This window comes from Ambystoma mexicanum, chromosome 7p (assembly GCF_040938575.1).
Source record: "Ambystoma mexicanum isolate Mex_15411 chromosome 7p, UKY_AmexF1_1, whole genome shotgun sequence".
Lineage (NCBI taxonomy): Eukaryota > Metazoa > Chordata > Amphibia > Caudata > Ambystomatidae > Ambystoma > Ambystoma mexicanum.
The window spans coordinates 100018231-100041354 of NC_090939.1; the positions used below are offsets into that span (position 1 = coordinate 100018231).

The window sequence follows — 23124 nt, forward strand, 5'->3', positions numbered from 1 at the left end:
AGGGTTTGCATGTGCATCAATGCCAGACCCATGCTGGAGAACAATAGTTACAGGTAAGTAACTTGTCATTTGTCCCTTCTCTAGCATGGGCCTGGCATGGATTCACATGCTCATAAATAAAGAATACATAGCAGTACAACATAACACAACCACGGGAGGTGGCAAGGCTCAACAGCAGCAAATACACTTACCTCTGGAACAGGCTCATCTTCAAGCAAACAGGTTGCATAGCACTGCTTGGCCGACCCTGGACTCCTTTCTGGAATGCCAGTCAACGCAGTAGAATCTTGAGAAGTGTGCGTGTATCTCCACGTAGCAGCTCTGTAGATGTCCAGCAAGGGCACACCACACAGGAATGCAGGCGACGCAGCGATCGCTCTGGTGGAATGGGATCTCGGACAGCTGGGCAGCAGTCGGTTTGCCAACCAGTGATCGCTGTGTGATGCAGCCGGAGTGCCACCTGGAGATGGAAGCCTTGGACAAGGCCTTTCCATGGTTCACAGGACCAAAGTTCACGAATAGTTGAGTTGTCTTCCGGAAATTCTTTGTGCGTGCCACATAGAACTTCAGCGCATAAGCCACATTCAGCGAGTGCAAAGTCCTTTCGGCCGGCGATGAAGGTTTTGGAAAAAACGGGCAACACCAAAGGCTCGATGAGGTGGAATTCAGACAGAACCTTTGGCATGAAGGAGGGGTGCGTCCGCAACACCAGCCTTGTCTCGTGAAAAGTGAGATAAAACTGCTTGCAGGAAAGGGCCTGGATCTCACCCACCCTCCTGACAGACTTCATGGCCACGAGAAAAGCAGTCTTCCACGAAAGGAACTTAAGAGGGGCCTGATGCATAGGCTGCAAGGGAGCCGCTAGGCAGGAGAACGTGTTGAGCCAGGCCTCGAGGAATAGCGCGTTCTGTGATGGTATCAGCAGGATTTCGGATAGTTGACGGAGAACCCCAGATCCGTCAGCAGCCAAATGGTTCTTTCCGTGCATTCAACGGCTACTTCACTAGACTTGGCGCGGATGAGCCAGTCGTCGAGGTAAGAGTACACATGTATCCCTTGTAGACGCAGATGGGCCGCCACTAGCGACAGGCACTTCATGAACACCCTGGCCGCCGACTTCTGTCTGAAGGGAAGGGCCTTGAACTGGTACTGACTTCCCTGCACCACGAAGCGCAGGAACCTCCGATGCTTCTCGTGAATGGGGACGTGGAAGTAAGCGTCCTCCAGATCCAGTGACAACAAGAAGTCTCCTTCCTCCAGTTGGTCAAGCATGTGCTGCAACGGGACCACACTGAATTTTGGGGACTTGAGGTATTTGTTGAGGCGCCGCAGGTCTAAAATGGGTCTCCAGCCCCCAGTCATCTTCTTTACCAAGAAGTATCTGTAGTAGACTCCAGAGCCCCAGAGTTGCTTTGGAACCAGCTCCATCACCCCCTTTTTTAGGATGGCCATACTTCCTGCAGGAGCTGAGGGATGTGCTGCTCCTGCCGGGCCACCGATGTTATCCGCAGACACTTCTGCTGGAATTCTAGAGTGTGTCCGTGGGCGAGAGCGTATAGCACCCATCGGTCAGTGGAGATCTTTTTCCGCTCACTGACGAAGCCTGCCAACCGACCTCCCACTGGGGTGCAAGGGTGGGGGCCCGACCTCCCAGCTGTATTAATCTTGCTTTGGGGCCTGTGTGCCGCCTTGGGAGAGAAGATGACATCAGCCACATCCAAAAGCCTTGGAACGGCACATGTTGGCCTCCTGGGTCGTGGAACGGGACGGCTGGCGGTATGAAGATGATCCCCCGCTGAAACCCTTCAACGACCTGTCAGATTTCCCGCCTGAGGCACAAAAAGAAGGACGATGTTGCTGAAGTGTGCCAAGGGCACGGCCATCTCCGTGTCGGCCTTAATGGCTTGCAACGATTCGTCAACGGCCTTCCCAAAGAGGTTGTCCCCAAAAGGTATGTCCAGAACCCTCGTCTAGACTTCCTGCCGAAAGTTGATGGCTTTCAACCAGCCACGACGACCAAGGAAGACACTGTTCCACATCTGTCTGAACCCCGTATGCGCGATGCCCAGTGCCACAGTGATGGCATGGTCCAATGCCATCTCGCCCTCCTGGAGAATCTCAAGTCTCCTCCTCCATTTGTAGTCGGGGAGAAAGTCGAGCAGCGGGCCATCTTATACCACAGCTCCCCGCCGTATCTGGCCAGGAATGCAAGCGCATTCGCTGCCTTGACTGTCGCTGCCGAGTAGATCACTTTCCTACCCACGATGTCCAACTTCTTCCCCTCGCTGTGTGGGGGAATGGAGGCTGAAGATGAGGGATTAGAAGAGTTCTTCCTTGCAGCCGCCGAGACCACAGAGTCTGGGATGGGCTGCAACCGTAGGCACTTGGGTGCGAACTCTGGCTCAGAGTACTTCTTTTCCAGACTGTCCCTCTTCGCCAGGGCTGAGGCCAGGTTTCTGATCAGGGCCAGGCCCTCAGCCCAAACGTCGTCCAGGAAAGGTGTCGTCCAGGAAAGGTACCACCAGAATGGTCTTCCTCTTGGCTTCACGTTGTTGGTAAAGGAAACCTTCCTTCTTGGCCTCTTCTGGCATCAGCTGGAAGAGCTCAGATGCGCAGGCGACCAAGGCGTGGAACAACCCCACTTTTTCCGGGGTAGAAACCCTCGGCGGTGGAGAAATGCCACTGTCGTTGTCTGTGTCCCTAAAGGGGGGGTGGCATGCGCGGCAGTTGATGTGATGGCATAGGGTGCCGTTTTTTCGTCTTCATCAGCAGCGGGCTCGGTGCCACCGGGCCGGGGGGGCCGTTAGCATCCTCTTCTGGATCTCCGACACCAGTTTGTGGACAGTTGAAAGGATGCCCAGAGATACGTCCCTGGGAGGTGTCGAGGGGGCTGGGGTTGGGGGGGGGGGGGTGGGAGTAGGCTTGCTGGGCCCAACGCCCACGTCATCTGCATTCCCGCCGTCGTCGCCCCCTCCGCATTTCCGCCATCGTGGTTCCCCCCCACGTCCTCCAGGATCGTGTGAATGGACACCAGGTCCTCCTTGTCGGAGGAATACATATCCGTGCCCTGGAGCACGGTAGAGGCCTCCACCCCTCTCACCCCCCCTCTTTGCGTCCTGAGTGGTCGGTCTCAGGCTTAGGGACAGCATCCTCTTTTCTGGCTTTTTCTCCACTGGCTTGGCCGAGGCCTCCAGCCTCGGGAGAGGGCCACTCTGGGCACTGGCGGAGACCCCTGGACCAGGACAGCCCCTTTTGCCTTCGAGAGGGCAGCCGCCACCAGCTCGATCGTTAAGGATGACATTGCCTTGGCCAACTGGGCCTTCAGGTCAAGTAGGACACCTTATCCTGCGCCTTGGTCTTCTCCAGCATCTCCCGCAGCTTCCCTGTGTTAACCAATTTCCTCTTCGCAGAGGAGCTGGAGCAATAACTGGAGATGGAGGCAGATAGTGAAGATGAACGCACCCTGCCGTCGCGGGAACCACTTGCGCGGAGACTCATACGGAAACGGAATCGCAGTGCTTGGCCTTGTCTTGGGTCCCCCATGGATGGAGCACACTCAAATGACTTAGAAGCCCGCTCCTCGGAACAGCCGGTCCTGAGTGAGTCATGCCCCTGCTTGCCGCATGGGGTAGAGGCCTTGGCGTTGAGCCACGCCGCCAACCTACTGTGATGATCCTGGATGGTGTGCTTGGAGAACCCAAGGCAGATTTCACAATCCGTTTTTCTGTGGTCCCGATGGAGACAGTAGAGGCACTGGGAGTGTTTGTCCTCCACAACCACGTTCCTCAATCCACAGCTGGAGCAGAGCTTGAAGAAGGAGCCTCCCTCCTTTTTCTCCTCCGACATGGTTCGGCGTGCGTCTGCGCGATGGCCTTCTGGAATCTTGGATGAAATTCTCAATGATTCTTGCCCTTGAGGGGCGTTGAAAGACGCTAACAAATGGATCCCTGTTTGCCGGTCAAAGTAACGCAAGAGCACACAGGCTCTATTTGACAAAAGAACGTTTTATCAAAAAATTGCAAAAACTTAGAAAAGCTCTTGGAGCAAAACACGAGGACTCCCAACACTTGAACGTGCAGTAAAAATCTGAAGATGGCTACCAGAGCAGTGGCTTAGGTAGAGGGCAGTCATTGACTGGGGGCAGTATGACCCAGAGCTCAGTGATTGGTTTATAGGAGAAAGACAGTTTGTAAGTGAAAGTGAAACTGTTTCTTTTACCAAGGAGTCCCGGCCTGACGACGGGGAATATTCATGAGCATGTGAATCCATGCCAGACCAATGCTGGAGAACAGAAGCTACAGTAACTTGTTAATTTCTCTACCTCCTTGCTAATATGTCCCACTGCAACTGGCAGCCTGGTCCCTTACGAGTATTGCAGGCTACCGGGCCTTCCTTTGACTAGTCCTTACCAGCACTGCCTCCTGACACCCCCACCTGCCTGATGGGCTGGGCTTCGCTCCGGAGTCTGATCCACCCCTGTCCTCGCACTTAGACAGTGATCCTCACCATGTCTACCCCTGCATTGCATGCTGATCTCCCCATCCTCTTTACTGCACTTGCACGTTCCGAATGTCAGAAGGCCTAGACGAATTGCTTGTTGTAATCTACCACCACCCACTTCTTTTTTGACTTGTGGTGCCTGGAAAAAAAAAAAAGAGGGGGCAGAGGGGGCAGAGGGGGCATAGGGGGCGAGGGGGAGAGTGGGCAGAGAGAGGAGACAGAGGAGAGAAAGAGAGAGAAAGAAGAAAGAGAGAAAGAAGAAAGAAGAAAGAAGGAAGAAGAAAGAAGAGAGAGAGGAGAGAGAGAGCGCAGAGAGAGAGCGCAGAGAGAGAGAGCGCAGAGAGAGAGAGCGCAGAGAGAGAGAGCGCAGAGAGAGAGAGCGCAGAGAGAGAGAGCGCAGAGAGAGAGAGCGCAGAGAGAGAGAGCGCAGAGAGAGAGAGCGCAGAGAGAGAGAGCGCAGAGAGAGAGAGCGCAGAGAGAGAGAGAGCAGGGAGGCAGAGAGAGAGAGAAGAGAGAGAGACTCCATGGCTGGGGCGCAGATATTGGTTGGCTAGGAAAGGCTCACAATTTTTTAACACTTATCAGTTAGCTCTGAATAAATAAATAGCAATGAACTTGAGATAAACACAACTAAAACCAGAATACTTACAATTGGTCGCCTAAACAACAAGGACAAGTCTTTCAGGTGGTCAGTTGATGGTTCATTTCTGAGTTCCGTGACCTTCATAAGGTATTTAGGAATTCAGTTCAACAATTCAATTTGCGAACATCCATGGACGCTTGACCTAAAAATCTGAATGACAAAGTTTTCACTACAAGGAGTCAAGATCTATAAAGTGTATGACCGATTTTCGCTGGCGCCTTTCTTAACCTTCTACCTTCAAAAGGTAGTTCCTGCCATAGTATTTGGTGCAGAGGCTGGCTGGAACATCAATGAATATACTTGGCAGAGACTAGAGGTTTGTTTTTGGTGTTGTGTCTTGAACTTGCCGCAGTCTGCCTCGATGGCTGCTCTAAGATACGAACTGTCATTAAACTCCCTCTACTCTAGAGTGTTGTGGAAATAGTTTGCTGCCATGCAAAAAATACTTGTCTCTTCGCCAATGCCGGCCCATGAGATCTTAGTCAGAGAAAGTAATGGAACTCAATCCAGCCTTATGAATTCATGGGTTGATCAGCTTTATCAAATCTTATCAGCTGCAGATATAAAGATCTTGGACCTATTAAATCGCCCACAATGGGCAAAGAAAAAGTTTGAGTCTTGGGCCTGGATATGTAACCAATAAAAAAGAGCAAAGTTGCATTCTGTAATTGACCTGGGCATGGGTTGAAACAGGCTAAATGTTAAACTTCGATATCTCCTTCATTGCCCCTCACGACACCATAGAGCCCAATTCCTAAGATTAAGAATGAATCTTCTGGGAACGAAGCAAGTCTTATGGCAAAGACGTGATAAGACTGTGAATGATAATCTTTGTCGCTTCTGTCGGATTTCCATAAAATCGGTGAAACACCTACTAATCAGCTGCGAGGGCACTCAAAATCAACGCTCATTACATCTTGGGCACTATGACAAGGATGCCTGGTGGGATAAGATCACTTCAGGAAATGACATCAAACTCTACTGTGCCGTTGTGGACTATATGGACACATTACTAAAGAGTGAAACTTAGTCAAAATTACCTCAGATTGATGGCTATTGGAAGCCAATGAACCTAATTTAAAAGTGGATATCTGAGATTTGAGAAATGGAATTACGATTTGTAGGAAGTATACAAATGAGTAACTAACGAAGTTGAAGAAATGTTTGTTTGAGACAAAAGTTTAACTCCTCTGTTTTAAACTGTAGTTTTCAATACAAATAAATAGCCTCTTCTTCCTACCACATGGAAAACGGATGTTCACCAAAACCACTGAACAGTTAATGGAAAAATACATCAGCCTGCAGTGACTTTCAGTGGGTGTTGAAATCTGGAGAACAGGAAATAGGGCTAACACCAAATTGCAGGAACGTGGGGATCACAGGAGGACCCCAGGAGTGCAGGTTGCATGAAGACAAGATTAGTTCGTAATAGTGACCGCTGCATGGGTTAACAAATACTGACCACAAATTGTTACACGTTTGGGGCCCGTTCGTCACACATGATCACACCTCAAAGCAACCTTTAAATAATGAATAGGTGGCAGTGCATTGCATTAAATGTGGCTTCCCATAGCATGTCAGAACATTTTACTTTTCAGGAACAAGTGTTTCGCCTTCAAGCTACAAACATTTTGCAACACATCTAGCTGGATCACTGGCTGAAAACATGCACTTACCGGTGTTTGTCTTTTGTAGGCATCTCATTTTCTGGAGTGTCATTTTCGATAATTTCGGGCATGGCAAATGACGAGTGTGCCTACATAAAAGGAGAAACAGTTAGCAATTTCGAGTTGTCCCTTTCCAGTTTAGCTTTAGTTCACTGTGTTGGGCGTGGGGTGAGAAGCACGTTTAGGAGTCTGACTAGACCGTAGTTGTTGCACAGTCAAACAATGCAAACAGAATCATCACTGGGGACTTCATTTAGGATTTATCTACACCTTAAGCACACCGTTTCATCTTTTAAGAACAAGTTACTGACCACAGTTACTACTCAACCTCTAAATAGTCCTCTTTCCTTCCTACTTGTGTTATGCTGGCCCTGGGAAGGCCAAGACTGTAGCATGTGGCAAAGCAGCATTTTAGATGATCAAATTAGAGAAGGTGCGGCACAGACACAGTGTTAGCATGTAACTATCCGATATGCATGCTCCTGGATCAATCTGCCATTCTATTACAGCTATCAGAGCAGTACCATATGGAGGTGGGGGGACAGGAAGGCCATACGGAGCAAAGTGGACAAGAAGTACAGGAGAAACTATGGTGAACAACGTATTCTTACTACTACATCCCATCCTCTGTGTGCCATACTGGTCTTGTGGGAGATGAAAAAGCACTGAATTTTGGTAACAGAGGGAAGAACAAGTTACTTAGCAACTGTAACGTTCTTTCGACTGGATGTTCCTCCCACGTATTCCTCATCTATGATATTCGTATCCCACCAGCTTCACTGCTTCGGAAGAAAAATTCGGCAGAGGGCGCTGTGCACGAGGTCGTGGTGTCGATGTCTCTCGGCGGTCTCCGTAGGGTGTGGACGTCACCAGCAGTATAAGCAGCTTGTGCCGCACCCGTTGGCTTCAGTTCTGTTTTTGGTATAAACTATTAATCATTCAGTCGTGCCCCAGACTGTAAGCTCTTTGTGAACGTAAAGTGTATATCACGTAAATTGTGCAGCTGGGAAGGATGGGAGGGGCGATGAGGAATATGTGGGAGGAACATCCAGTCGAAAGAACGTTACAGTTGGTAAGTAACTTGTTCTTCGAATTGATTGTGTCCTCCCACGTATTCCTCATCTATGATAGACTCCCATAGGAGTGGTAATTTAGGAATTGGGAGTACTATTTAGTTTTATCATAGATAGAATGAAGTACAACTTTTGCAAACAATCCCTCGTGCAAAAAAGAGGCATCTAAGCAGTAATGCTTAACAATAGTATGGACTGATGCCCATGTTGCTCCTGAACAGATATCAACTACAGGAACTCTCCTCTGAAGAGCTGCGGCAGTTGCCATACCCCTCGTGGAATGGGCACGAAGCTCTTCCGGCTAGTCTTTCCCGGCTAACCTGTAACACTCCACAATAGCCAAAGTAATCCAGTGGGATATAGTTTGCTTTGTCACTGCTAATCCCAATTTACGACCAGTATAACCCACGAAAAGTTGGTCATCCTGGCGCAATTTTGACATTCTTGAGATATAAAAACTCAGAGCCCTCTTTGCCCAAATGAGGAGGAGGGTAGTAGTTTGGGAGTGTTATTTTTTGTGACAAGTGAAAGTCAGAAACTACTTTCGGCAAGAAAGAAGGTTTAACTCTAAGTAGCACCATGTCCTTGTGAAAGGTAGTATACAGAGATTTGCATGAGAGAGCCCGTAACTCACTAACCCTGCAGGCTGATGTTAAAGCCACAAGTAAGTGTTAAAAGCCTTAAAGGACATGAATGTAGAGGCTCAAAAGGTAAGCAAGTTAGAAATTTCAACACAAGATTCAAATCCCAAGCAGGGACATGAAATGGTACTGGAGGGAACACGTTGGTGAGCCCTTTCAAAAATTGGATAATCAATGGAATCTTGAAATATGAAACCTTTTCCGAGGAGCGCTTAAAAATGGAAAGCGCTGCCAGGTATCCCTTTATTTTTCCAGATTGGCCAATGTAACAGAAAAGAAAGCACCATAGAAGTGCCACATTGAAAAGGGTCCACATTCTTATCCCTGCACCAGATTAACCAGGTTTCTCACCGTAGTGACCAGTTTACTCCTAGTCCATAGTCCCCTTTCCTCCATACTTATGGGACATCTCTCCGTCCTGTGGGATGGGACCGGAGCACTTTGTAAAAAGCATCCCAAATTTTTTGCCAAAAATGTGTCCTTCCTCTCTTTCTTGCGCGAGGCCTGGCACGCGACCGTAACCCCGCCCACCTTGGCTCTGGACCACGAATCGCCCATCAGTCCTTTTCTATCGGCAGGTCAAAGACCTATTAGCAATAACAGAGGAACCTTATTAGAGGGGATGGCAGGCGGGCGTATGGAGGAAAGGGAACTATGGACTAGGAGTAAGGTGGTCACTACGGTGAGTAACCTGGTTATACTCCTACGTCCCATCCCCTTTCCTCCATACTTATGGGAGATTCCCAAGCACTCCTAACAGGAACTACGGGTGGATGGAAATACCCCTACTGAAAAAGGTTCTTCAGCACAGCCTGACCAAACTAAGCATCAGCTCTTGAACTCATGTCAAGACAATAATGCTTACAAAAAGCAGATGGGTAGGCCCAAGTAGTTGCCCTAGCGATGGACTCCCAGGGGACATATTTCTGAAAAACAACCGCAGCTGCCTTGCCCCGCACCAGGTGTGCATGAATACCCTTAGGAGGTTTCAGCCCTTGGACGGTGAAAGACTCTGTAATGCAGGCGGCGATCCACCGAGAAATAGTTGCCTTAGACGCCTGCTTACCCTGAGGGTTACCAAAAGTCACAAACAGTTGAGAAGAACTCCTAAACTTGGAAGTTCTGTCCAGATAGAACTTAAGAGCCCTTCTGACATCAAGACAATGCAGAACCCTTTCTGCCTCGGAGGTAGGGTTCGGAAAAAAGACCGGCAGGGAGATAGACTGATTCAGATGGAATTCAGTTACCACCTTCAGCAGGAAAGCAGGATTCGTCTGGACTACCTTGTCCTTGTGAAAGACCAAAAAGGGATGCTCCACCGACAAGGCCTGGAGCTCACTCACCCCCCTCGAAAACGTAGCAGCGACCAAAAAGGACACTTTCCAGGTTAGGTACTTGAGGTCCACCATAGCCATTGGTTCAAAAGGTTTGTGGCACAACGCTGTCAGGACTACATTTACATTTGGGTCCGTCGGCGGGTGCGGACTACGAATTGGAGGGTAGAGGCGTGTCAAGCCTGCAAAATGCCTCCAAACCACTGGATTACCCAAAGAGTAAGAACATTGGTCCATAGAAAGATAAGGGGAGAGCGCTGAAAGGTAAGTTCTGCATGACAGAACGTGAACAACCGACTGCTAGGAAGGATACAAAGGACAGCACCGTGTCAATCGTAGCCCCCCTTGGGTCCAACTGTTTTTCCAAACACCAATGACAGAACCTGAGCCATTTACTTCTATATTGGGATCTAGACAAGGGTTTCCTGGCTCAGTGGATAATACGCATGTTATCTGCAGACAAGTTAAAGACTTGAACTCAGGCACCATGTCGCCAAGCTGAGCGATTGTGGGGAGGGGTGCCACATTTGCTGGTCCCCTTGGTAAAGAAGATCGGGGGTCACTGGTAAGCTGATCGGCGGATACACCGACAGGTGCTGAAGTTCCGAGAACCAAAACCTGGCCAGCCACCACGGGGCTATGGGCAGAAGGGAACAGTTCACTGAGTTCTTCATCTTCCAAATCGCTCGATGGACTAGAGGCAGAGGCGGCAAGGCGTAAGCTCTCATGTTGTGCCATGGAATCCCGAGAGCATCCCCCAGAGAGGAGGCTCCTAGCCCCCCTCTGGAGGCATACTGAGGAAGCTTCTTGTTTACCGCCGTAGCGAAGAGGTCGACCTTCAGGGAGCCCCCAACACAAGAAAATCCATGAGAGGACCTCCGCCTTCAACCCCCACTCGTAGCTGACCACTGTCCGCCGGCTGAGGGCATCCGCTGTGACATTCAGCTGGCCCGGGATGTGCACTGCAAGCAGCCAAACACCATGAAGCACAGCCCACTTCCAAATCTGGATGGAAAGATCCAAGAGGAGGAGGAGTCTTGCTTCCCCCTTTCTTGTTGATGTAATGCATCGACACCACATTGTCCGTGTGTATGCGGAGCACTTTGTTGGCTATGACCGGTCTGAACGCCCTCAGCGCTAGGAAGATCGCCAGAAGCTCAATGATTTATGTGGAGGAGCTTTTCCTGAGGCGACCAGAGATCCGAGACCTGAAGAGGATCTAACGTCGCACCCCACCCCAGGAGGGAGGAGTCCGTCGCGATTGTCACTGTAGGGACTGGGTCCTGAAACCCCGCACCCACCGACAGGTTGCTGAGAGACGACCACCATTCCAGGTCCACTCTCATGGAAGCCGGAATCATCAGCTTGGAATCCGGGTGCACAGCCTGGCGCCAAGAACTCCGAAGAGCCATCTGGGTCCGCCTCATCTTGAGACGAGAAGAGGAAGAGCCAACACACACGAGGCCATGAGGCCCAGGAACCTCTGGAACCACCAGGCCAACATCCTCTCCGACTGCGCAAACATCTGACACGTGGCTAACAGATCCGCCATCCTGTCACCGGTCAGGTACACTCTGCAGTCGATCGTGTTCCAGCGAAAACCCAGGAAAATCAAGTCCTGCGAGACCTCCATGGAAGATTTCCGCCAGTTCACTGACAGCCCAAGATGGAACAGGAGCTGAAGGAGAGACTGAAGATTGCCCGCTGCTTTCAACAGACAAGGGCTGCGTAAGAGCCAGTCGTCCAAATACAGATACACATGGATACCCTGCAGACGAAGATAGGCCGCAATCACCAACATCATCTTCGTGAAGACACGCGGCGCCGAACTGAGTCCAAAAGGTAGCACTCGAAACTGGAAGTGCTCCTCTCCCAAGGAGAAACGGAGATATCTCCTGTGTGGATTCCAAATCAGAATATGCATGTACGCATCCTGAAGATCCACCACACTGTGCCAATCGCCCATCTGCAAGGAGGACCGTATCTGGCCTGGCCTGATCATCTTGAATTTCTCTTGGGGTAGGAAAAGATTTAACTGGGAAAGGTCTAGGATGGTGCGCAGGCCAGCCTGGTTGGGTTTGGGCACCGTAAACAGCCGGGAGTAGAAGCCCTCCCCTCGTTCCCTGAGGGGAACGGGTTCCACAGCTCTGAGTTGCAGAAGTTTCTGAACCTCGGCTTTGAGGGAGGGCACGTCCGACAGCTGAAAAGGAGGGTTGAAGGGTGGAGTAGGGGCTGGGGTAAGCGGAAGCCCGCCCGAGCGACTGACGAGACCCATCTGTCTTCGGTGATGGTTTGCCACGCCTCCCAATGAGACGCGATGCGTCCTCCCACCAGGGTCTCGTGCGAGCGCATAAAACCCTCATTTTGCAGGTTTTTCAGTGGTGTTGCCACCTGAACCTGAAGAGGAGGCTGAGGAGCGGGAGAAAAACAGAGTCTGTTGTCTGCGGTGGTTATTCCCCAAGGGGGTATCCACTCTGCGAGATTTCCGGTCAAGGAAGCCCCTAAAGCCAGAGGAGGGTCGGCTTTGCGACAGCGGTCTCTGGGTTTTGAAGGGGGTCTTAACAAGGACCAACAAGGACTTAGCTATCCTTCATCTTGGTGAGCTCTACATCTGTTGAGGAATGAAAGAGTTCCTTACCATCGAATGGAAGGTCCAAAACCTTGTCCTGTACCTCTTTCGAGAATTTAGTGGCATGCAGCCATGCCTGCCGTGAGGTATCAACCCCCAGCATAAGGCCCCGAGCCGAGGTGTCCACGTGATGAGCCGGAGCCTCCAGGAGATCCTGGGCCAGGACCCTGGCATCGGACAATCCCCCCTTAAAGTCTTCCAGCTTCTCGACCGGAATGAACTCCTCAAACTCTGACAGACCTTTCCACATTCCCCCGCTAACACCAGTTCGGCATTGGCCTGCCTGAGCTGCAAGGCCGATGTTGGCGAAAATCTTCCTCCCAAGGCCTCGGTGCGCATCCCGGTCTTATTTTTGAGTGAAGCCGACAGAGAGGCCTCAGAGTAAGCTCCAGTACCCCACGACTCAGTAGAACTGGGTCCACAAACAGCCCCCACAGCGTGCTCCGGTATCCACAGGCCCCTTACAGGTTCCCAGAACCTGAGTAGCCGTCGTGGAAGAGGATGCTGCAGGCCTGGACTGCAAAGTGGCCGCAGCCACTACCGTGGAGGAGGGGAGCGGACAAGACGACAGGGCCACCTCTTCCGAAGAATGCAGCCTGTATCGCGTGTCAATTTTCTTATTGACAAACAGTCCAGAGTGTGGCTTCTCCCAGACCCTACGGACCTAGGCCAGAACGTCCTTCTGCAAGAACAGGCCGGTACGCTCCCAGGGAGACAGGGTGAACACCCCATAAAGCACACCCTCCTGCGGAGCAGGTGCCTCGGGCACCGGAACATCCAAGAAAGCCATCATGTCCAGTACCCGGTCATGGAAAGCTCTGATAGAGCGGGACAGGTCCTCGTTGTCCTGATCGCCTTGCGCGTCATCCGACAGGTCAGGATCTTGCTGAGCCGCGTCGGGCGCTGCCTTGTCCACGGGGGACAATGGTGGCAAAGGCGGAAGAGTCGGGGAAGCCACAGTGGGCAAGGGAGGTGCCGGCGGAACCACCGGAGGAACGGGTGGAGCCGTAGGCACGGCTTGACATATCTCCCTAAAAAGCCCTTTGAAATATTCCCTCATGGGGTCGGTACGCTTGAGCGTCTGAAATTTACCGAAAAAGGCTTCCTCAGGGGACTGCTTTGGAATCTGAGGTGGCCTCTCATGAGGAGGATAATTCCAGGATTGTAACAGGGAAGGGTTCCACACCGGCCCCTCCACCGACAAATCCACATAAATCAACGGTGCCGACCCCACAGGCAACGAAACAGTGTGCGAAAGGGGCATCCGGGCGTTCCAATCAAACTGGCTGATAAGGATGAGCACAAGGGACTGTGTTCAACCACGGAACCAAGCCCTACACCTGAGGCTGATGGCGTAGTTGTAGGGGCAGCACCCAAAATGGCCGCCGCGGTCGTGGCGGGAACAGCGCCATTTTGTCATCACCTGAGGGGAACTGCGGCACGTGAGGAAGTGAGGCAGGCGTCCCCGTCGATGGATCAGGGGTCCTAACTTTAGCCTTAACATAAGGGACCTCGTCAGAGCCGGTACTGTGAGGCCTGGAATGTTTGTGACATACCAACCGCCAAATTAGCCTTTGAAGGGAGGACCTCGGCACTGCCGGTAAAAGAAGACCTTTGCTTCTTTGCCCCCTCAACAGGTCTTGTGTCACTGCAAGAGCGGGAACGGTGAGAAACAGCTTTCACCGACAAGGCCTTGCTAGGCCTCTCAGAACTGTTGGTAGCTTTAGCCGCTGTACGAGGGACCTCGGACCCAGGTCCGGTAACAGCCTTATCTGCGCGGGCCTCGAACATCCGTTTGGTGACAGCAAGCCCACCCAAGGCCTCGGTGCGCATTACGGTCTTATTTTTGAGTGAAGCCGACAGAGAGGCCTCAGAGTAAGCTCCAGTACCCCACGACTCAGTAGAACTGGGTCCACAAACAGCCCCCACAGCGTGCTCCGGTATCCACAGGCCCGTTACGGAGACCCTCGGAGAAAACTCTGGTACAATTATTAAGCCCAACGGGCACCTCAGGGCAATCCCCGGTGACAGAGCGATCAATGCCCATCCCGGTCTGGGAGGAACCCGGAAAGGTATCCCCCAGCCGGGGTGCTCCGACTAGTAAAGAATTTACCGGGCGTTTCTTCTTCTCGTCGATGAACGCCTGAAAATGCAAAGGAGGAGTTCGCCGGAACACCTCCTCCCACCGTTCCAACCGACGTTGAAGTGCCGGACCGAGAGGGAGTCGCAGTAAAAACAGGCGTCCCAACGGTGATCCGGACCCAAACACTCCAAGCAAAGAGGATGGGGATCCGCCCTCGCGAAGCGACGGTGACACGAAGAGCAATCTGGAAAGTCTAGTTTGAACGACATAGACAAACTAGTAAAAGATCGCTAGCGAGAGCCAGAGAGGAAAAAAGGGAAGAACATCTTTCGAGGATGCAAGTGCGTCCAGTCCCGAATGAGCGGAGAAAAGGACTGATTTGCGATGCGTGCCGTGCCCTGCGCAAGAAAGAGAGGAAGGACACATTTTTGTAAAAAATGTTTGGCTGCTTTTTACAAAGTGCTCCGGTCCCGTCCCACAGGACGGAGAGATGTCCCATAAGTATGGAGGAAAGGGGTCGGGACGTAGGAGTAACTGAATTTATTCCAACAACACCAATACAAGGATTTAGTTGCTGGCCTTCTGACCGAAAGCAAAATCTCCAGTACGTCGTCCGGGAGGTTCCAATCATATCTCAACCTCTCAGAAACCATGCGTGAAAGTTTGTCTTGACCTCTGGATGGAGATCCAGACCTTCCTCTTGCAAGAGAAGATCCTCTCTTTGTGGAAAACATATTGGAGGGCAGATGGACATGTCCAGAAGGTCCAGGTACCACGTCCTCCTGGCCCAATCCGTAATTAGGGTCATGGTTTTTACCGAACTTTCTCAACCTCCTGATTACGTGAGGAATCACGGGGACTGGAGAAAACGCATACAGAAGTGGAAACTCACAGTCAACCACAAACTTGTCTCCTAGAGCTCCTCTCGGAGGAAATTCCCTTGAGCAGTACAGTCCACACTTCCGGTTGGCACCGGTCGTGAACAGATCCACCTGAGTGGTTGCCCAAAAGGTGAAGATCTCTTGAAAGACTTCCTGAGCTAGTTCCCACTCGTGGGAGGCTGTGCTCTGCCTGCTCACAGCGTCCGTCGCTGTGTTCTGTTCTCCGGCTAGGTGAACTGCTGACAGAGATTCCTTCTTGTATTGCCCAGAACCAGAGCTGCATTGCCTCACTGCACAGTCGTAGTGACCCTACTCCTCGTCTCTTGTTGAGACATGGTCACGGTGTTGTCCGTCATCATCAGGACATTCCTTCTCCGTACAGAGGGCAGGAAGGTCTTCAGCGCTAGTCTGATTGCCCTCAGCTCCAAAAGGTTGATTTGTAGTTTGGACTCTGATAGAGACCAACAACTGATGATTGTCAGATCGTTGGTGTGTGCCCCCCTCCCCTCCCCCCCACGAGTGAGGCGTCCGTCACTACTGTCATCTCTGCCCACGGCTGCCAAAAAGATTCTCCTTTGAGGATATTGTCATTGCAAGCCCACCATAGAAGGTCCTGAGCAACTGTGCTCAGAACATGCAGAAGATCCGACATATTCTCCAAGAATCGGGGTCCTTAGGGCCCATTGAAAGGATCTCATCCTCAATCGGGCCACTGGCACCAGAAAAATGCAGGATGCCATAAGACCGAGCAACCTCAAACAATCGAAGGCCGGGAGATGCTGGGCATTCTGAAACTTTGTTACCATCTGCAGAATGTGGGAGACGAGTATCCAGGACTGCTTTGATAAACTGGAGTCTTTGGAATGGCATCATATGGTAATTGAGGGAGAAGACCAGTCTGTGTAGGGAGTGGCAGGTGATTGGGAGATGTTCCTGAGCTTGTTCGGGGGAATGAACCCTGATCAACCAATCGTCCAGGTAGACCTAGGTGTGAATCCCCCCCCTCTCCTGAGACTCACAACCGCCATCAGTCTGGTGAAAACCCTGGTGCAGAGGTCAGCCCGAATGGCAGAACTCGAAACTACCACCCGCGAACCTCAGGTACTCTGTGCTCGAGATGGATTGGCACATGAAAGTCCAATGATACCAACCAGTCTTGGAGTTGGAGAGCCTGAAGGATTTGAGAAAGGGTTACCATCCTGAACGTGTCCTTCCTGAGGAACTTCAAGTTTCTGAAGTCCAAGATGGGTCTCAATCCTCCATCCTTCTCACGAATGAGAAAGTATGGGGCGTACCAACCCTTGTTCCTCTCTGCTACAGGTACATGTTCTAGTGCACCTTTCTCTAGCAGGGTTAAGATCTCCTGCAACAGGAGCCGATCTGGAATTTTGACAGAGTTGGTTCCCGGTGGATGGTTCCGAGGCCTTTTTAGGAAGGGAAGGCAATAACCTCGAGCTACTATTTCCAGTGCCCAAGCATCTGAAGTAATGACCCGCCATTCGTTCAGATGCTGAGAGATTCTGCCTCCTACCGGTGTCTTGTGTGACAAGGTCTCAGAGTGATTTGGAGGTGGCTGCAGGAGCGGGTGAGGGCAAAGATGCCGCTGCGGAGGCTGATTTAGCACCTCTTCCTCGTCCACCACGAGGGAAGTTTCTTTTACCTTTCTGTGCGGCCTGTCCTCTTCCTCTACCAAATGAGGAATAGTATTGAAAAGACGACCTCTCCAGGAAGATGAGCCCGAATAAGGTTTTTGAGGCTGTCGCATAGAGGCGCTAAGGGACTTAGCCTCCGCCTTGGAGGTCTGCTATTTCTCCAAGCTCTCATCAGCTTTACTGCCGAACAGCCTCGAGCTGTCGAAAGGCATGTTGAGTAGTCTGACCTGCACGTCCGGTAAAAAAAACAAAGAAAAACAGACTTCCTCAACCACGCAAATCTGCGCAGTACTGTGCTTGCAGCCATGTATCTGCTGATGCTGTCAGCAGTACACAGTCCTGATTGGAGACACTCTCCCATTGCCTCCTTGCCATCTTTAACAATAGTCAGAAAGCCTTCCTTTTCTTCGCCTTCTGGAATATGTTCAGCCGCCGCTGTAACACAATCCCACAGGGTATGGGTGAACCTGGACAGTGTACAGGTAACATTAGTGGATTCAAGGGCCATACTGCCTGAGGTAAACACCTGGCGAGCCGAAGCGTCCACTTTTTTAAAATCTCTATCCGGGGGGGATAGATGGATAGGCTGATTGTCTTGTGGAAGTTGCCGCCTTGACCACTAGACTCTCAGGCGTAGGGTGCTTACTATGATAATCAGGGTCACAGCTTGCTGGTCTATATTTTTTGGGAACGTTCTTATTGACTGCTGACCCAGATTCAGGAGCCTCCCAGTTTGCTACCACTGTTCTTTGAAGAGCCTAATGAAAAGCAAGACCTGGGTCCTTTTGGGGGCCCTGATCCAGGCTGTCGGTCATATCATCCTTTTCAAAGGTTGGTGATGACCTACCCCAACCCATATAGTCAGCAAACCTGTTCATCAGGTTCCTGTACAAAGAGACTGCATGCTCTGCAGGATCAGGTTTTGGAAATTCTAACTCTGGTGACGTATCAATGCCACTGGCAGAGTGAAGGGTGTCACAAAAATCTCTCATTCTTGACTCAGGGTCAATCAATTCTTCTGGTACATCTCTAGTACCAAATTTTTACCCCCAATGGAGATCATCCTCTGATGCGCTTTCCTCCTCAAAAATAGAGGACATAGACTTTAAAAAGTCTAATCTCGGTAAATGTGTGTACCTTTTTTCTTCCTCTTGAATTTGCCTCGAGGGAAATCGAAGGAATCTTCAAAGACGTCGATGACGTTTTCAATAACGGAGTCAATGTCTCCTTTGGCTTCAGCGTCGAAGCCATCGCCACTGATTGGGTCCATGAACTCGTTGAATGCTTCGATGGTTTATGCTTCTTAGCCGGTGTCGGAGAATCACTCGACTGTCGAGGAACCTTCGAAGTTTTAACATTGGTCGAGAATGTCGAGTCTCTGCCTTAATAGTGGTCTTGGCCAAAGTAGTTTCTGACCTTCATGCGTCGTCCAAAGGAGCAACCAGGGTCTAGCTCTTACAAGGATTCTTTGAGGGTGTTGCGGCTGCATTCTCAAAGACCTTCATCATGTGCACTCTAAATTCTTCCCATTTTCTTGGGGAATCCGACCCAGTCGGACATCGTAACACCTCGGTAGAGGTATCTGACGAAGAAGAGGGAGACCTATGTCTCCTCTTCGCCTTCTTGGAAGAAGACGAAGAACGTCTCAATCTACTCCTAGAACAGAACGAAACCTCTTCCGAGTGCTTGTGCCAATCTGAGTCTTTCAACTCACCGGACTTCCTATGCTTCTTAGAAGAGGCCTTCGAAGCTTCCCGCCCCACCGCCAATTTACCTTTTCATTCACAAAGAGCTTCATCTGTCATTGACTGACAGGAGCCACAGTCACCACACCAAAGACAGACACGATGAGGGTCTGTGATTGACATTTTAGAACTGCAGTCGATACACTTTTTAAACCCCATCTTCGGAGTGGAAGGGGTCGGAGATGAGGACATTTTCCTGAGGAAAATACGAAGCGTGCCGTTAACTTGATCGCAAAGAGATTGGAAAAACGGAACTGAAGCCAACGGGCGCAGCACAAGCTACTTCTACTGCTGGTGACGTCGACATTCTACGGAGACCGTCGCCACAACCTGAAATTTTTTCCTCAGAGGCAGCAAAGCTGGTGGGATATGAATATCAGATGAGGAAAACATGGGAGGCCACGATCCATTCAAAATAAATATTGAAGAACCATAACTGAAGAAAGACTATCAAAACATGTTACAAGTCTTCCGCTTATAGAAGATGTGTGGAGTAGACCATGTAGCTGTTTTGCAAGTATCTTCCAGTAAACTTTCCTTTGGAAAGTCACTTTCGCAATTCTGCATTTGGCAGCTGAACACTCGAGACTACACACTAGGTGCCTGTGTTGAATACAGGTTCTCCCTCCACCTCTAAACCTTCTGCCCCATCAGACTCTTCAAACCTTGGGGATTGGACCAATGGATTGTTCCACTTTTAGTGCAAGTGGAGGGATCGGCCCTCACACTCCGACTATGCCATTTTGTCATGGAGCTTTGCTCATTGTGCCCTGCGGGGTAAGAGGAATAGACAAGACACCATCTAATTTCAGAATGTCACCTCAATAAAGAGAACTATTTTAACATTGGCTTTAAAAGGCCAGGTAGAATAAGGTACATTGAGTGAGATAAGCAAATGGATTCCTACATTATATCATCTGCGGCTATATTCTGTTTGGAGTATAGATAGCATTGCAATAAATGTTAAAGGGAAGTACAGATTGCAATACTCAAATCAGCAACTGTAGTGCTTAGCACTGAACGGTATTTTCAAAGCATTTTAGTGCTCAAAAAGGCTCCTAGAGGTCCATATTAGCTTTGTAGTGAAAAGCAGCTATATAACAAAGGAGTTTTAGAAGTAATGTCTCAGACACAATGAGATGTGTGTTTTTGAGTTAACATTCATTCATGGGGGGTGCTGGGGAGCAGCCGTTAAGATGGCGGCTCTCCTTTAAGCTCCGTGCACCAATACCACTCTTGCCTGCCAACAAATGAGCACTGAGAATAGGCTATGGATGAGTTGCTGATTCCAACGCCAAGTCTCCCGACACTGTTTGATATCGGGAACCAGTGTTTCTATACTTCCACCTGGCAGCCAAGCTCTTGGGCCCTGCCGGGAGGCTCTGAACGCTACAAAAGATGAGGAAGCTTTGTCCCCGAGTGGACCGCGGCGGTGCTCCATTAGCCTCAATGCTTGCAGTAGCAAGATCTGCTTCGTGCGGAGAACATTTAATTATCGCCTGCAGCTGTGAGCGACAAAAGGCCTGGACTGTGGGTGGTGGTGGGCCCTGCTACTGCCCCGCGGAGATCTGTGGCTGGATTCCACAGCGCAGAAGCATCCGCTCGGTGGTGGTGGATTGGAAATGCAGCGCATAACCCCTTAAGGCTGCGGCGGCCTGATGACATGGTGTGGAGCGCCGCAGCCCCTGACGGCTCTGGCACGGTGAGTTGAGGTGGAGGTGGGAACAATGCAAAGGGCGGCCACCAGCGATCACTGTAGTCCGGCCCGCTGTGACTCTGCCCTCGCGCGACCAGAGAGTCTCTGCATTCGTTGTAGGGTACAGGCAACTCTGAGTGCCACTGCAAAATAATGCGTATAAACATGAATTGGGAGCACACAACTGGGCTTGTAACAACAGTTTGGATGCACTGAGATCTAGTGTGGAGGTTCTCTCCCAAGACTGCCGACCCCTCTGGGTTCAGCAAATGGTGGCGGGGGTGCTGTACTCTAATGCTACTTATACATGGTCAGGTTATACTGCAGGACCCATGAAGAAACAGCCGCACGCACATTGAATCTAGACCCCCAGGAAACTAGCTGGAAACTGCGGGTGGGCTGCGTGGCACCGGAAGCAGCACTTTGGCCCACGCCTCGGGCCAACGATATTGGCAACACTACCCACAATGGACACAAGCAATATAGGGCCTGTTGGGACCCGGTGTTTGTGTCCACTGCAGCTAAATTTGCAATATGACAAAGGCGGCTGGGAGCAAGAAGGGAGGCACCATGGAACGCAACAACTAAAACCACGGAAATGGCAGCCACAACATCTACCATAGCCCCAGCCTCCGACATCCAAATCAGTGTCTGCAACGGTGAGTATGCAGCGAATCCTTGATACCATGACAAAAGTGTTCAGTGCGGTTTGGAAAGCTTGATGACATTACTACAACAGTCACATCCATAAGTACCCAACTCGAGAAGGAGACACAGAGAATCACAGAGGCGGAGTGTAGGATCAGCACGGTGGAGGGCAATATCACAACCCTACAGACCACAGTGGCGACCCTGGCAAAAGAAATGAAGACGGTAAAGGCTAAAAGCAATCACCTGGAATCAAGATCTCGTAGGAATAATATCCAAATTGTAAGGCTGCCAGAGGAGGCTCTTCGTGGCAATATGGAAATAGCAGTGGAAGAGCTACTCAGAACTCTACTGGACACTGGACTATCCCATCATTTAACTATTGAGCATGCCCACTGAGCGGTTACAGCCAAACCCGAAGACAACCCCGGCCCATCATCGCACACGTTATGAACTACAGAGACCAGATCTTGCCACAAGCCAGAGAAATTGGAGACCTCCGGTACAAATCCCAAATTATCCACATATATACGGATTTCACAATAGCTGTACAGCAGGAGTGCTGCACATTCGCAAGTGTGAAGAAACTAGTGCAAGAAAGAATTGTCTCCAATGCCATGCTGTTCCCAGCGCAACTCAAATGTCGATATATTAATAAGACACTCTTCTTCACGGTCCCGACTGAGGCAGTATCCCTTATAGAAACGCATATACCTTGACCCCGTCCCCCAGCCTGGGGGTTCATCTCCCATTTGATTGTAATGCTCTTACTACTGTAACATGCTTGTTTGCAACATGGGTCCATAGAAATGCCCACTGTGCTGGACTAAGCTTCATAATTCAGAAATTTCGAATTCAACTAATGACTTAAAAAAGCTGTTCAAGATCGTCAAATCATTAGAAAAACCGAAAGCCCAAATACAACAATTTACCCCCAACAATGCTGACTGTAAAGCGGTACAAAAGGCTTTCTCAGACAAAGTATATACAGCACTATCCTCAATTGCGAGTGCAAGAAAAACACATAAGAACAGTGATACTCAGAATTCCACCAGTCAATCAAACACACCTGCTAATCCACTATTTTTCATTAGAACCTATTACGTCAGAGTTCTTGATTAAAACTTTGAAGAAAATACGTCCAACTACCTGTCAAATAGACAGTTTGCCATCAAAAATTGTTTTACAAAACCTGGAGATCTTTGCGCCGTTACACAATGAAGTGCCAGACTTACTAAAAAAGTGTCACAGTGACACCACTGCTAAAGAAGCCTAACTTGGACCCCACTACATTTTCTAATTACAGGCCCATTACTAACACACAATTTTTGTTGAAGATAGTCGACAAGATTGCAGGCATTCAATTCCAAAAATATATTGAGAAAGCTAATGCCTTACATCAGCGGCAGTCCGGATTTAGGACCGCACATGACGGAAACCGCCATGGTAGACTTACAGACCCAAATGTTGGACATAGCAGATGAATGCATAGCTAGTCTGTTGATGCTTTTAGATCTTTCAGCGGCGTTCGATTTTGTAGATCAAGCTAAACTGCTAGAATTTATTCAGGAAAGTGGAATCTGCTCCCCTAATTCAGTTAAATGGTTTCGCTCTATTAAGTAAAAGGTAATCTAAAATAAACTGGTAAAATGCATCTTCTAACGTGGAACAGATTACATGTGGAGTGCCACAGGGAGCTTGCGTGTCCCCCGTTCTTTTTAACAAGTTCTGTAGATCCCTGTGTGACCTACTAGAGTCCATAGGACTACATTTGACCAATTACGCTGATTTAGACTCAGTGGAGACTATGAAAAAGTCACAGAAATGATCTCATCCACATAATGAAAGATTCATATCTGGATGATGGAAAACGGCCTTTATGTGATTGGCCAGAAAACAGAGCTCTTAATTTTTGGCTCTGATAAAGCAAGA

General features: G+C 50.0%; 1 protein-coding gene across 2 annotated transcripts in view; it reads right to left on the bottom strand.

The window, feature by feature from the left end:
• Positions 1-23124, bottom strand: part of USF3 (upstream transcription factor family member 3) — a 412604-nt gene that overhangs the window by 233714 nt on the left and 155766 nt on the right. For both annotated transcript variants that reach the window (XM_069635868.1, XM_069635867.1), the window contains one exon: positions 6820-6899. In XM_069635868.1, the coding sequence (XP_069491969.1) occupies positions 6820-6899 (80 nt within the window). The remainder of the gene's footprint in view (positions 1-6819; positions 6900-23124) is intronic.